The sequence below is a fragment of the Cataglyphis hispanica genome, chromosome 1 (genome assembly GCF_021464435.1).
Source record: "Cataglyphis hispanica isolate Lineage 1 chromosome 1, ULB_Chis1_1.0, whole genome shotgun sequence".
NCBI lineage: Eukaryota > Metazoa > Arthropoda > Insecta > Hymenoptera > Formicidae > Cataglyphis > Cataglyphis hispanica.
The window spans coordinates 20,175,904-20,191,088 of NC_065954.1; the positions used below are offsets into that span (position 1 = coordinate 20,175,904).

At 31.5% G+C, this 15,185-nt stretch overlaps 1 protein-coding gene across 3 annotated transcripts in view; it reads right to left on the minus strand.

The window, feature by feature from the left end:
• Nucleotides 1-14,927, minus strand: part of LOC126854450 (protein fem-1 homolog CG6966) — a 26,469-nt gene extending 11,542 nt beyond the window's left edge. Inside the window, exon 1 of one of the 3 annotated variants that reach the window (XM_050601257.1) lies at nt 14,394-14,927. In XM_050601257.1, the coding sequence (XP_050457214.1) occupies nt 14,394-14,453 (60 nt within the window). In that variant the 5' untranslated portion in view covers nt 14,454-14,927. Of the gene's footprint in view, nt 1-182; nt 194-514; nt 588-14,393 lie in introns of those variants that run through there. The other 2 variants (XM_050601351.1, XM_050601428.1) reach the window with 2 other exon arrangements.
• Between the last annotated feature and the right edge of the window lie 258 nt (nt 14,928-15,185).

Below are 15,185 nucleotides of genomic sequence, written 5' to 3' on the forward strand. Positions count from 1 at the left end.
GAACTTAACATTACAAAAAAATGCAAAAAACCGAAGAGTGTATTTAATTTTAAATTCGGTTTTCGATCGGTTATTATATTAAAAACTAAAGTCTCTAAATCAAACAATTTTGGAAGAAATTGCATATTATTATGTAGAAATATAAATTTGAAATATAAATCTTTTCGTGTAAATTAACGAACATTTGTGAGATGCAAATGCATGAGTTAATCTACGATACGCCTCTGGCAAATACAACATTACTCGATGAAAACAAACAAATCTTAAAAAAGATTTTATTTTAAAAGTGAAACATTTACTTTTTTGTATGTTTATGTATTATATATTATTATCGAAAAAAACAGATATATATATATTCTCGTTTCATTTAGATAACTTTTCTAGCACTAATTAAATTTATTTTAAAAAAATCACTTTATAAATTACAAGTCAATTCAAGAGATAACTGATAAAGATGTAAATAAGCTTGCAATCACATGAGAAAATAACAAATATTAAAGATTGGTTTAATCACCAAATGAAGGGAGAAACGTGGGTTTAAAAACGAAACAAGAACGACGAACAGACTAAACGTAGGCTTGAATTATCACTGAATCGACTTCCTCAAAGCGAGTAAGGATCTAATGCGGTTCTAAGAAAAAGGGTAGGAGGTAAACGAAGTTCAATCACTAGCATAACGTTGGTGGTGGATCGACGGTTGTCGAAGTCAGGGATGTATTGAGCTTGAGAAAGTTATCGGTCCAGATAGATTCAGTATTCAAAATAGCATTGATATTTTCGCAAGATATATCAAAAAAATAAGATAACGTTATAAAATAAAGTGATATAATTTCTATACAACCTTGCAAGTTGAGATAATTTGCATATTTTTTTTAGTCGTTTCAATTTGTTAACAATGATATTAAAAATCAATATTTCTCCTATAAAAAAAAAGAAAAAAATCAAATTATATTAATCGAATTTTGTATGCAGTTGCTATAATTATTTTATAACATAGATATAACGATGAATTATTATTACTATTTTATAATCTTATAATAAAGTAATGCTGTTCGTCGTATAATTTTAAATTTTAATATTAATATAATTTAGAAATTTAATATTAATTTTTATAATAACAAAATTTATATAACGGCGATAGTTTAATCGAGAAAATTTTCAAAAGAGTTTGGAAAATTATGAAGTCTGAGAGCCATCACTGCTGCCGAATCATATAAACGGTCATGCGGCCAAACACCTCCGTGCAGCTTTCTAATTGTTCTTCCTGATCGGCTCTTACCGGCAGCACGCGATTATATAACAAGTTGTTATACCGGAGAAAAGTCAGATAATATTATTCAAGCATAATAACGATTACGTGGCGCGCGTTGCACGAGACGATTGCGGCAAGAAAATCAGACGAAATTTTGCGTAGTTCCGGAAAAATCAAGGCTCTTTTAAAAAATCTCGTATATACATTTCGAATTAATTGACTTGATGTCTCCCCATTGTTCTTATAAAACAGTTTTTTTTTTTTTTTTAAACGCTGCGATTTTACAGATTTCTTTATTTTTCTATTTTTCCATAAAAAAAATTTCTTCGAAAATAATTTGAATAAAGTTGATATAAATAATGTATTTACGTTACAAAATACAAGATATTTCAAGAAGGTGCAACAGGTTATGCTGATATGCACTTTTAATGTAAATATTAATTCCTGTGAACTATGTACATGTAGCTCGAAATGCGTAATCATCGCGCGATGTCACTTTATCAAACTCTAAAGTCTTATTTTGATAGCCGCATTTGTTATTCAATTAGCAAAATTACTAAATATCACAAAATTATGCTTCTTAATTCGATAGTCTATCACAAAACTAAATAAAATTGCATCATCGCAAATTAAATTAAAAATAAACTTAAATAGAAATTAACATAAGTTATTGACTTAAATAAAATTAAAACACAGGATGTCCTTAAAATTATTTATTTTAATCAGGAATTATAAAAAAACACCTTTAAGATCAATATATATATATATATATATATATATATATATATATATATATATATATATAAATCACTTTAGGAATACTTTGCATTATAATGCAAAAAATTAATTTACTTTAGAACTTAAATAAAATAATGCAAGATGTCATCAGAATGATCATAATCAAAATGTCATCGTAAGTAAATCAAAATGGCATCATAATTAAAAATAATTGTAAAAAATTTTAAATGATGCGATGCTACATCAAGACACAGTGCAAAACGATGCATTGAAAGTCGTATCACGTATGCAAATTAAGTGCAAAGAAGAGGTCGACTGGCGGAAGAAGTGAAACGAAACGCAAAATTGACGGCGCCAGGCGTACATAAGGCCGAGTTAAGTTCTGTCAAGTTATACAGCGTGTTTACTTTCTAACCTGGTATTATTACGTGGACTTTCAACGAAAGTATTATGATTGCAGTTGCAATAAGTAGTGACATTATCGATTACAATAAATAATGTTGCGCAGCCGCAATTGCGAAATCTGTTGATTAAGAATTGATCTGATAGACGCATATGTCAATAGTGATATAATGTCGATAATGAGGTAAGCAAATGGAGGAGTACAAATCATCAAACAATTATGGAAAAAAAAATGTAAGTTAAAGAAAAACAAGATCTTTATCATATATTCGACACGAAATTTGCCTTTGTCATTGTTATTTTTATATTTCCAAGCATTGTGATATGAATTCTGAATTGCAATATAATTGCCTTAGCAATGCGAATGAATATCAGAGGTTCAATTCGCAAAGTTCATTCGATTCATATAAACATATTGCTCGAGCCTTGTGTGCTACGTAGTTGCTAAATTATCTGCTCAATCACTATGCTAATTGGAGACATACTTCGTATTCAGAATTTGTTTATGCCCCGCATTTATGACGCGCGATGCCGAAAATGACTTTGTAAAAGGTCAGTTCTTTTATATGTGGATACATTTTTTTCAAAATATATCATCTCGATAAGGGGAATCTAAATCGCTTTTCTTAATAATCTTCAAAATAATGCATTTTTAGAAAAATTTTATTGTAATTTTATTATAATTTAATTAATTTTAACAAATTATCAATTTCCAGAAAAACTTGTTTTAATTGTTTATTATTACAAAGATCATATAATTTAAAACTTTGTATCAAGGAACATATGATTCTCGCAATATGTCGCAATTGCAAATGAGGAAATATAAAATTTTCTTACAATAAAAAAGGCATTTTCAAGTAGGTGACATGAGAAGTTGATGTTCTCTATGTATGAATGCAATTCTATGAATCATTGATAAAAATCACGCGCAGTGATTTTCCGCGCTTCACGTTTCAACAAAAGTTTAATAAATTTTTCGCGTCCTATGAAAAGGAAAATGAGATAACAATAAGATACGTGTAGTCAGTTTTTATTATAATTTGTTTACATCTGAAAATTATTGCACGTTCTCCGCACTTATAAATATTAAACATTTGTGAAACATGTTAAATATCAATAAGGATACTATAAACAAGAATATAAGATAAGTAATGCGTTTGATGACGATCGACACTCAACATCTGACTTTACGGCGCAGCTACAGATCACGCAACGTCACATATTGTTGCATTAAATGGTATAACATGCAAATTTCTCACTTAAGTATAAGCTACAAAGATTCTTTTAAAATTTTCTTATCACTTTTTTTTAAATAACAAAATATATTTTTTAAATAACAATACATATTTTTTGAAATTTTAGATATTTTCACAAAATCTTCTTAAAAAAAAATACAATCGATTTCACGGATTTATAATTTTCAATGCGTAATTAAAAAGAAAAAAATCGTGTGCATTTTAAGAAACGTCTGTTTAAGTGCATGTAAAGAAATTAATTAATTAAATATTTCAAATGCAATTGCGCGCGTGTGTTCGCACGCGTGTTGGAATTCTCATACCTACGTTTTACATTTGAGTTTTACATTCTCGCGACTGACCTGCTTTTCGTGAACTTCCGGCCCGGCTACAGTTACTCTAAGATATATGGATAACGAATACAGTCAAACGATTTCGCAAACGGTAGGAAGCGTTACAAACGATGCTATCGATGCTGTTATTAATTATACTTTAACTGTTGATTAATTCATCGATTTGCATCCATAAAGCAATTGCACATATCATTGTATTATCTAGAATAATTTTTTTTTTTAACTTATTAGAATTCTATAATACATATTCTATAATACATACATATTTGATGATATATTGTTGCAAATCCTCACGTTCTATTTTACTCTGTTGCAATTTATTAACACTACTTAATATTTTATTAGATAACAGAGCTTCATATTATATTTAACATCAACGTATCGATATGAAAACTTGATGTCAAATTGAAAAAAATTTGCTTATTCGTAAGATATTTGACATTTTATATATGTGCTTATACAATATATCTTACATGCATATGCTTGTGTGTAAAAATATAATATAATGACATATAATATTAGTATCAAAAAAATAAATCGATGTAGCAAAAAATGATTAAGTATCATTTACAATCATAATTTTCAATCTTTAGTTTTTTTTTTTTTTTAAGAAGGAACTTCTTAATTTTAATAGAGTTTTCGACTATTTAATGACAAGGAACAAGTATAGTGAAGAACTTGGCGTAAAAGAGCTGTTTGGCAACAGAATTTTATTAAAAAATTTATATGTACCTTCTTTTGTCAAATATTCTGATAAGAAACTGTAAAAATTATAAGATTTTTCATTAAAATAAATGTAAAAAATATTTTTTTCGATATCTTTTTTACTTTATTAAACAAATATTGTTTTCGAAACAAAATATTTTTTTCGCGATTTTTATTTCAAATGTATAATTTATGTTAAATTTTATTTCATGAAAAGATACTAAAGGGCACAGTTAAGAAACAATTTTGTCCAAGCAAATATTCTTCATCATTCTTGTCATAAATAAAAACTCTATATGACAGATATTAAAACACAATGTCTATGGAATTTTTAAAAATTAATAACAAACAGTTCAATTATGATTCTCTAAAAATACATATATGAAGCAGTAGTTTTTTATATTGTTATATTTGTCCTATATAATTCATAAGAGAAATAAAATAAAATATTGTCAGAATGAAGAAAAAAAAAGAGCATGTGCTAATAAATATATGCTAAACGATTAAATACTTGAATTTGCAAAGTGTAATTTATAAAGTAATTTATAAAGTGTTAGCCTTTATCATTTTTGAATTTCTTAATTTCAAAAATTTCATATTTATATCACTGTTTGTCTCGTCTTTGTCACCCCTCCGTTCCATGCGAAATTATGTCTCAGTTATAACTCTGACTCACCACGTATTTTACCAGTGTACGAGTAATATTAGAACATATGGTATAGGGAATCCAGTGCAATCTGCTTCTCGAATGTTGACGCGGTACAAGGTAAGATCGCGAAACAATATTTGAATTTAGCAGAATGACACTTGACGCTCTTTCATTGATTCATTTTTTAAATATATTTTTTATATAAATATATTTTTATTATATTTTTTTTATTATATTTTTTATCGTAATGATATAAATATAACTAAGAAAATGTATTATAACTTCATCTCACAAATATATATATTAGTTTAATATGTTTATCAATTGCTCAAGCAATAAAGTATCAATATTAAATTTTAATAATTTTTTAATATTATAATTTTTAATTCTAACAATAAGCTATTTGTTTCATCTAATTTGAAAATCAATTTTAAATCAAACAGATTTTTCCTAATACAATACTGAGTTATTCACTATTTTTGTACTTTGTACAGTATGGTCATCTGGTTCTCTCTTATCTTATAGGAGCGTATTTGTACGTTCCTGTCCTTAAAAGAGGATGCTAAGAGTCCGATCAAAGTTCTTCCAGAACAAAGCATGCATCGAGAGAAAATAACATTCTCCATTCATTTACTCGTGAAAAGAAAAATAATGGAGTGAGAAAGGGTCGACTTTTGACCTCGGAATCCTCTCTTGAAAGTTAAATAAATATTCAAAATCAGTCCAGAAATCCTGAGCACTTGACGCACGCTGAATGTTTTTAAATCCGATCCGAATACAGTTGCGTCTCGTCCGCTGCTCGGATTTCATTCAGGAACAAAGACATTACAAATTGATGATTCAAAACTTATTGTTAGTCTGAGGAATTATTTTTTACGGAAAAACTCTGATTTGAAAGGATTAATTAAATAGTTAGAAAACCATTCAAGTCCAGATATTTGAAAAATTCAAAATTATTGAATTTCGATTATGAATTTAACAAATGCGTTATATATATATATATATATTTTCTAATTTTTTTCATGCACATTACATATAATATTATAAATAATATTATAATATATCGACGAATATATCAATCTAATGTTTAAATCAATGAGCGGATATTTTTCTTTTATTATTATTATTGCTATTTTCCTCATCTCTTTATTTTTTTTATCAATTTATATCTATAAATGTCAATTACCAATGAAGGATTATCATAATGTCATAATTAAAGATACGTCATGTGAAACGAAATATGAAAGCATATGATTATCTAATATTCTAATAAGGCAAGAAGTAGCGCACGTAAAAAAACCCAAGCAAACAAACAAAAAAAAAAAAAAAACAAGGAAAAGCGTGATTGGCAGAAAATGTAAGCGATGGCTTGTTAAGCGCAATGTCAAGGTATTGAAATCTTCTTACAATTATAGTCGATTACACTGACAATAAGCTTGTAACATGACTAATTGATAGGGAGCCGTGCTTTGTTCGCCGTAACGAGTAAATACTTTGGATATAGAGATAGTATTGTACAATAAGAGAATGGAGGTCCTTATCGACCTTTTCGGATTGCGTCTCAGAGACCACTAGACTACAATATAGCCAAGTCCTCTCATCGCCAGATTCTTGGAATTACATAACGCAGAATCATGGAATTTAAATTCTATGCGAGATCGAGATTTTTCATTTGTATAATTCAAAAATTGGTGTATAATGCGATCGCGGTTGTTCCTCATTGTACAACCTCGATGAGCTTCGAAAATATCGTGCATATATCTAAAAAAACATCCTATTTTTTCAAATGTCTTTTCTCAGATATTTGAATATTTGTGTTTTCTTTTAAAGTCTTTCGTTATATCAAGTATGTTTTCAAGATTTGATTCAAGAAACGAAACGTTCTACTAATCACGAAACGAGAGCAAAGCGAGATATCTCCTTTCGTTAATTTGGCTTGCCTCGCGTGAGATTAGTAGTGCGTTATCGGTATTTATTTTCATCTCAAGTTTAATTTTTTTTATAATTTTTCAGTCTAAAAAAATATGTATATGTATATAAGTGTAAAAATATTTTTACAAAAGACCATGTATATATAATTTAAATTTAAAGATATATATATATATATATATATATATATATATATATATCTTTAAATTTAAATTTAAGTTTTCTCGCTATCTTCTCAAAGATATCTCGCAGAAACGCATGGTCTTGAGATTTCTGACATCGGAAACGGAGTCAAGTTGCAAATTGGTGCCAACCTTGGAGCTGTCATCAGTGTATTATGCAATTGAACGTGTGTGTGTGTGTGTGTGTGTGAGACTGCGTTAAACGCGCTGTTGGTAATTCGACAACTATATCATCTTGCGTAATAACACCATGTCACGGCGGATCGATTTGAAAAACGTGCTTTACGATATGACCAGTTTCAACGTCGACCGGTTGCCGACCAGTCTTGATTGCATTAATTATACTAATCATACGAGATTAAACGTGATCGCGTTCAGGCAATGAAATAATTGCGAGAGCGCGTGTCTCTTTTCTCGACAAAGAATCATGTGGCAACCACAATCATCGAACAAAAAACTATTTTGAATTATACAATACGATCTTTCTGACTTAACGCAAAATAAGAGAATCAATTTTATATTTCGAATTACCAGCTAATATCGATTCTAATCTGTGTGACGATGATAACGCAGATCCTCCATTGGCAATCTCGTTGAAAGGTCAGGGAGTCCACGGAATCGTTACTTTGTCGATTAAGTGGTTCATTTCAGGTTACACCTATGTGAAGCTATTTTAATCATTCTGCATGTACAACGCGCTCGATCGCCTGTTGACTGACTTTATAAATAGACTTTGGTAGGTGGATCGATCCTAATGTTCGCGCATACGTGAAGTCGTTAACGGAAATTATGCTTTTTGCATTAGTGAACAAATTAATTGCGAATCAAGTCTAATTTTCACTTGGAATGTACAACTTATGTAAGATATGTCAATGATCAATTAATTATATTAATTATAGTGTTGCACATGTATCAAACTATTGTACAGTGCAATAAATAAATTCAAATTTATCGAAAATGTATATTCTTATCATATCAAATTAATTAAATTATATCATAAAAGAAATTTTACAATTAGACCTTTGCTCGATACGATTCGATATGACTCGATAAACCTAACAATCATGCGATTAGATAGATTAACTCCCGTGAAAAATAAGCAAACACTTCTATCCTACTTGTAAGAAGAAAATCGCAAAGAAATAATATGCATTTTCCATTCGTCGAAAAAAAACACTCTATGTATGCCTGCATCCTGCATTATCGTGCATTTGGTATTCATTATCGGTATTATTCGATTTATTCTTGTATTACGAATTATTATAGTTTCATAATTCATAATTTCATCTTTGATTCCTCAACTTTCGTTCCTGAATAATAATCGGTCAAGTTCGATGAATAAAATGTAATCTGCTACACTTATTTTTCTCTCTCTCTCTCTCTCTCTCTCTCTTTCTCTAACAACTTAAAAACATGTACATATCATGTATCCGCGCATATATGAACACCTACAATGGTTTCAAATGCAATGGCAACAAATAGCAGTTAAATAAACTTGTGGATGAGTATATATCCTATTGTTCGCAAAGTCAATTCTCGAATTAGATTTCTCGAACATTTGCCGCGTCGCACAACGGTTCGACCATCGATTCCGCAATTTATGATGGGAGTTACCTGTAGCAAATTCTCGTTAAATATCACGCGCGCGCGTGCGGGAACGTCTCACCAATTTACTAACGGATATTAATAGTCGCCCCACACACACACCGAGCTAGTACTCCCTTAAAGCTACAAATACGTACGGCATAGGAAAAACGTTAAATTTTACGTTTAATCTCTCTGCCGTTGTTTTGTGATGTCGATAAATATTTACGAATAGATTATATACGCAGTAACATACCTCAAGTACTCATTAATACGAATAAATATATTTTTATTGCGCCATGAATATGCAATAAAACATGTGAATAATTTGAAAACAGTATAAAGTTTAATGAAAAAATGAGGCTTTTCTTATTGCATCTTATCAATTTTAAAGAGGTTGCATTAGTTCTAGACTTGGCAAAAAATTTTGATAAAAACTGATTAACTAGAATTTACCTGAATTAACTAAATTAATATATGAAAGAATAATAAAAAGATAAGATTATTGAGAGAATTATTGAGATCTAATTGAGAGAAAAAGAAATCCACAAATATAATTTTTCCAAAAGTTAGTCTTAGAGAATATAATAATATTAAAAGTTTTTTTTTTTTTTTATACATAAGAGATATTTTCAGAACGCTGTCTATAATGGAAAATAAATATTTTTCACGATAATAAATTGAAAAAGATCTATAAGTATAATTGACATAAATATATCTAGACATTAAAAACGCATTTTAACTGTAAAGCAGAGAGAAAATTACAAATTAAAATGATATAAAGCACAATCGTCTCTTTATACATCGCCAAGTTTAAAGTGCGAAAAAATTTGCAAAGCGGAAATATTCAAAATACAAAAACGTCATTGCTAATGAATTTAATAAAATATGCACATTCATTGTCTTGCCATAATTTTTTAATATCGATAGTCATCATATTAGATAATAAGAAATTTCTGCATATTTCACATATTAAAATATGATATCATTAAAGATATTTTTGCATGTAAATATATCAAAATATCTCGATATTTCTAATAATAAGATATCAAAAAGGCAAATAGGCGCGATCAAATAGGCAAATGAAAATTTCAAAATTTGATAATATAAGAGAAAGATAGGCGGTTAATTAATTTAGATATTTCCGAATAATAAATGGACGCGATTAGTGAAGAATTTACTTTTATCGCCCCTCTCCTTGTGTCACCAATCGATTAACTCGATATAACAGTTACAAGAACATATACATCGTGTGATTGTTGTTAATTTATTAGCGATTTACTATCCATCAACGGTCATCGTATCATGAGATTGTGAGTTCAGAAAACGCGCGACGGCAATCAAAAAGTAATTTTTATTTTTTTGCCTTAATTAATTACTGTTGCATGCATACGGAATGTCCCGCATTTGTTTCATATGTGTGAAATAAATTTACGATTATTATTATTATTTTTTTTTATTGAGGAAATGATGACGCAATATTTTCACGACGTCACGCATCCATGTGTGCTTTGTACATCGTTTATAAATTGTCGACTAGACACTGTGGGATACCTTGTACACACAAATCGCTCGTGTTTACGCATCGTTTACATCGTTCAGTATTGAACGTGTCTACCACGTCGAGAGCGGGAGAGAAGCAACACCGATTTCATCGATAAGCTACGCAACATCGCGATTTTGTGTTGGTCAATCGATGTGCCGGTGATCGGCCACATCGAATTTTCAACCGCTCCATGTTATTTCTACGCTTTTCACGCTTTACGTGCGCGCATGATACGTGCCAAGCCGAGAGGCAAACGTATATGAAGGGTCGCGCGACCACGCAGATTCAACCGTAAGCACATCTACGGACGTCCCGCTACTAAATATAACTGCTGTTTGCTGCGGCTATTTCCTACTCGAGAGATAAACGCGAGACAAGAGGAAAGAAAAGCACGCGCGTCCCTTGCTTTCGCCGCCCATTTTCGCCAAAGGAACTGGATCTCTTTCTAAAATTTTTACTACAACATTATTATCAGCGCTTATCGGATGATAAAATAATCTTAAATGTGAATGAACTCCCGCGTCTGCAATTTAACTAAGCACTCGTCTTGATAAAGGATAAAGAAACTATTTAATTCAAACAAGTCAGTTGTGCGATTCCATACCAATAAAATCGGAATTAAATTTTGATGTATTTCACAACTTTTTAGATGTTTAGAGCTTTCTCTGAGAAAGTCCACGAACGTTATAAATTTTAAAAACTAATATGACAAGTTATTGCAAATTGAAAATAATTAATTCGTACGATTTTATAAGTAAAATTATATCCGTTTTTTTTTACTGTCAAAAACGCAATTATTTACAAATTTATATAAATAATTTTCGTGAAATCACTTCTATTTATATCTATTCTTGTCAATATCATGTATTCCAAGATGTTCCATTCTAAAGATATTTTCACTAAAAATCCACTCTTAAAATAATTAAAGAATTTGTCATTAAAAATAAATAATACAAAAATGAAAATTAATACATTTATGCAGATATAATAAAAAATATATTTATTAAAAATTCCCAAATCCTATGTATAATATTTCTCTAATATAATTTGTGTGCTCACAACGACATTTTGAATTCGTCAGATTGTTACAGGATTAACCGTGCCAAATATTTCAAAATCGCATACACAAACAGAATACGTGTTAAAGACAATTTTTTAACACGGTCTGTTAACACGTACAGCCAGAAAACGCAAATGAAATGTCGGTAGAAAAATACTAAGATCGCGAGAAAACTTTCGATATCATTGCTCGCGAAGTTATTTCACAAAGAGCATTTAAACATCAGTAAAATCATCGGAGAAAACCGGAAAGTAACAGCCTTGCAAGTATTCAAGGTCTTGGGTATTACCAGCTTGGGGAATTACACAAGATATATGATAAGTATGTAACAACAGAATTTAGTATAAAAAAGTCTCAATAGAAAATGAATTTTTACATTTGCGATAAATCACATTGCGGTGTCAATTACATTTGTATGATAAAGGATCAAGAATGCGAATGATGTTGAGTTTGGAAATAAATAATGAAACCTTACTCTTTCGTACATTTCGCGAATAAATCTTTTAGCTTAATAAATTTTCAATTTATCATTAAAAATAACAGCTGAAAATTGAAAAATAGATAAACTTAAATTCGATTAAAGTATCTCATAAAGAATTAAAATTCGATTTATCCAAGACGAGATCAATTTTTAATTAATAATTAATAATTTTTATCAAATTAAAGTAACTCGATTGCATTAGTTCATTATTGGAAACTTTCTCGGGCTATTTGCATTCATTCCCATAGCACTAACGAACTAACGATCAGACAGCGAAATTTCGAAATTGCGCCCGACAAGCCTGCCATTTCTGTTTCATAAGCTTTGAGACGCGTCCTAGAATGTAGCTGTGAGCTGCAAATATTTACCCTAAATTCGTGCGCCAACGCAGAAGCGTCGTCACATAATATTTTAATCGGAATTTTAGTCTCTGTCTCTATCTATTTGACGTAATATTCAAATATATTACTTTACTTCATTTATACACGGACAGATAATAAATCCTCTTGCCCTCCCCCCTTCTTCTTTGTTTACACTTTATATGATATTTTTAATTTTCAACTGCTTTTAATATAGACTTTGTATCGTTAATATTATTCTTGAAAGAGTTAATACGATGCAAGCAGATCATTACACATCTCATTTCTGCTAATTTATCTATGTATATTAAAATTATAAAATATTATGTTTATCAAATTTAAGTTATATTTAGATAAACATTCACACACAATGTGTGCGCGACTGGAGACATATTTAACAAAAGATTATTAAAACTTGTGAAATAACTTATTGTTAGTGGCATAAAAGTGCAATCGCAATCGAACAAAGGTTTAGTTTTCCATCGTCAGTGCCAATATTTTTCTCGCTCGCGTGTCCACAGGTAGAAAAATACCGTCATCGAATACATGATTATCTGTGAAATGAAAGCTTAGGTAGGATATTGAAAACGCTATGCGAGCACTGTTATATGTCGCAACCTTTAAAAGATCAGGGCTCGTCTGCTCGGATAAAGCAAAACAAAATAAAGTTTCGAATATACAATAAAAAGTTTTGTCGTAAATATATGTATACCACAGCAAAATTTTAATAGCAAAAATCTAATCGAGAGATAAAATAGCCCATATCCTAATATGTTTCTTGAAATATTCATGCGATTATATTTCGCGATTCTAACGATATTCAGAGACGGATATCCATAAGTAATATATTTTAAATATTTTACGCACAGCGAAAATAGGGCAAAAATGCAAAAATTTTTAATTCCATCTCGGTCGCGGATCGAACAAAATAATCACGCTCTCTATGCGAAGAAAATGTTCAATTCTGATAGCTGGTCGATGTAGAATCGAATACGAATCAATGCGTAATTTACATAGAGGCTTCGCTATCGAGAATTGGTCTTTCGACACATTCGGCGCGAAAACATCACATCTCGAAGCGGCGACCTCGAGAAACACGAATAAAGCATCGAAAACCGCCATAATAACGTTGCACTCTGAAGAAACTACAAGTTTCCACTTCTCCTCGCTTTCAATATTAAATTTGCCACGTGTAATTCATCGAATCTCCGGTAGTGGCCTTCGGTAGAAATCCTTTCGGCAAGGAAAAGTTCCATGTTTTTTTGGGATAAAATCCGGTGGTAAAACCGGTATTTTTCGCCAAAAAAAAAAAAAACGCCAAAACTGGTCTATTAAAAATGTTGAAATAAGTAGAAAATCTTTTTATTTATATTCATGATTTGAGAGAGTGTTTTCTAATTTAAACTTTAATCAAAATATAAAATCCATAATAAATTAAGAAGCAACATAGAAAATAATCAGTTTTTTATTATAAAATGTTGAATAATGCGAACCAGATCTGTATTGATGAAAATTTTTTATTCCGTTACTCATATTTTTCTTAGTAAATTAAAAATTAATATAATATTTAATCATATTTATATCTCTAAAATAAAAACCGAAATTTTTACCACTCACTGGATTTTTTCAGCCAACCATGGTTTCTCCAGACATCGACCAGGCATCGGAGAAACCATGGCGAGCCGCATATTCGACGTCGGAGATAAAAGCAATCATGCGCGGATGAAAAAATTTTTAGCGTCGTCGCGCAGATGAAAACAGCGGATTATCTTGACGCTTTTGCGACGTCAAATTTTCGACTCGTCCAGATCGTACCGGTTTTGTAGGTTCGGTTAAGCCGCTACATACATGGAAATATCCATCGCGACGATGTGCCGGGAACCATTACGTGCCAACAGAGTGCAGGAGTACTACTCACCTTGAGACGTTTAAGCTTGCCGTCCCTCGCAGCGTTATACACCACGCTCTTAAAATCCATTTTCACATACTCCGGGGCCCACGTCGCGTCGGCAGGCAGCCTCCCCTTCGCACGTAAAGTGTACACGTATTTCCTCTCGTAGTCGATGTTGACGTCGTCGATGTCGTCAATGTCGTGTCGACACCCCGGAGACTGATCTGTTCGTGGAGCGGCGCTTCTTGCGCTTCCCTCCCTCCCCCCCCCTCCCCACTTACTGTAAGGCGGTAAGACGAAAAAAAGACACGCGTTGGCGAAAATCGCGTCACCTTTCGCTCATAAAAACGTACGTTTGGAAACGAGTGAGGAATCGAGGAAAATCGAGAAAACGATTGTGTAGCGTATTCGCGCACGAAGAATCGATCTAAACAAGCGAGAGGATGAAACAGTCGCGCTCGGTCCGTGTTTCCGTTCGTTCGCTCGTCAGGTGGCGGTATCAGCCTGATTCGTTCGACGGTTCGTAAACGACTGAGCTCGCGTCGCGCTGCCAATTGCCAACCGCACGGAGAGATCAATCGCCAGTCGATACCAGCTGTGCGCTCTCGGTCCCGATGACGCCGACGCATGCGCCGCGACGCCATGCGCAACTCGATCCCCGGCGTCGCGTTCGTCCACACTGTACATACATTTTGTTCCTTTCCTCTAGCCGGGTTGGCGCGAAAGAGGAATTTCCTCATTTCTTTTCGCGTTCGCGGCGCTGTATCGAAAGGAAGTTACCACGATGTCCGACTCGTTACCGATAGAGTACGCTGCTTG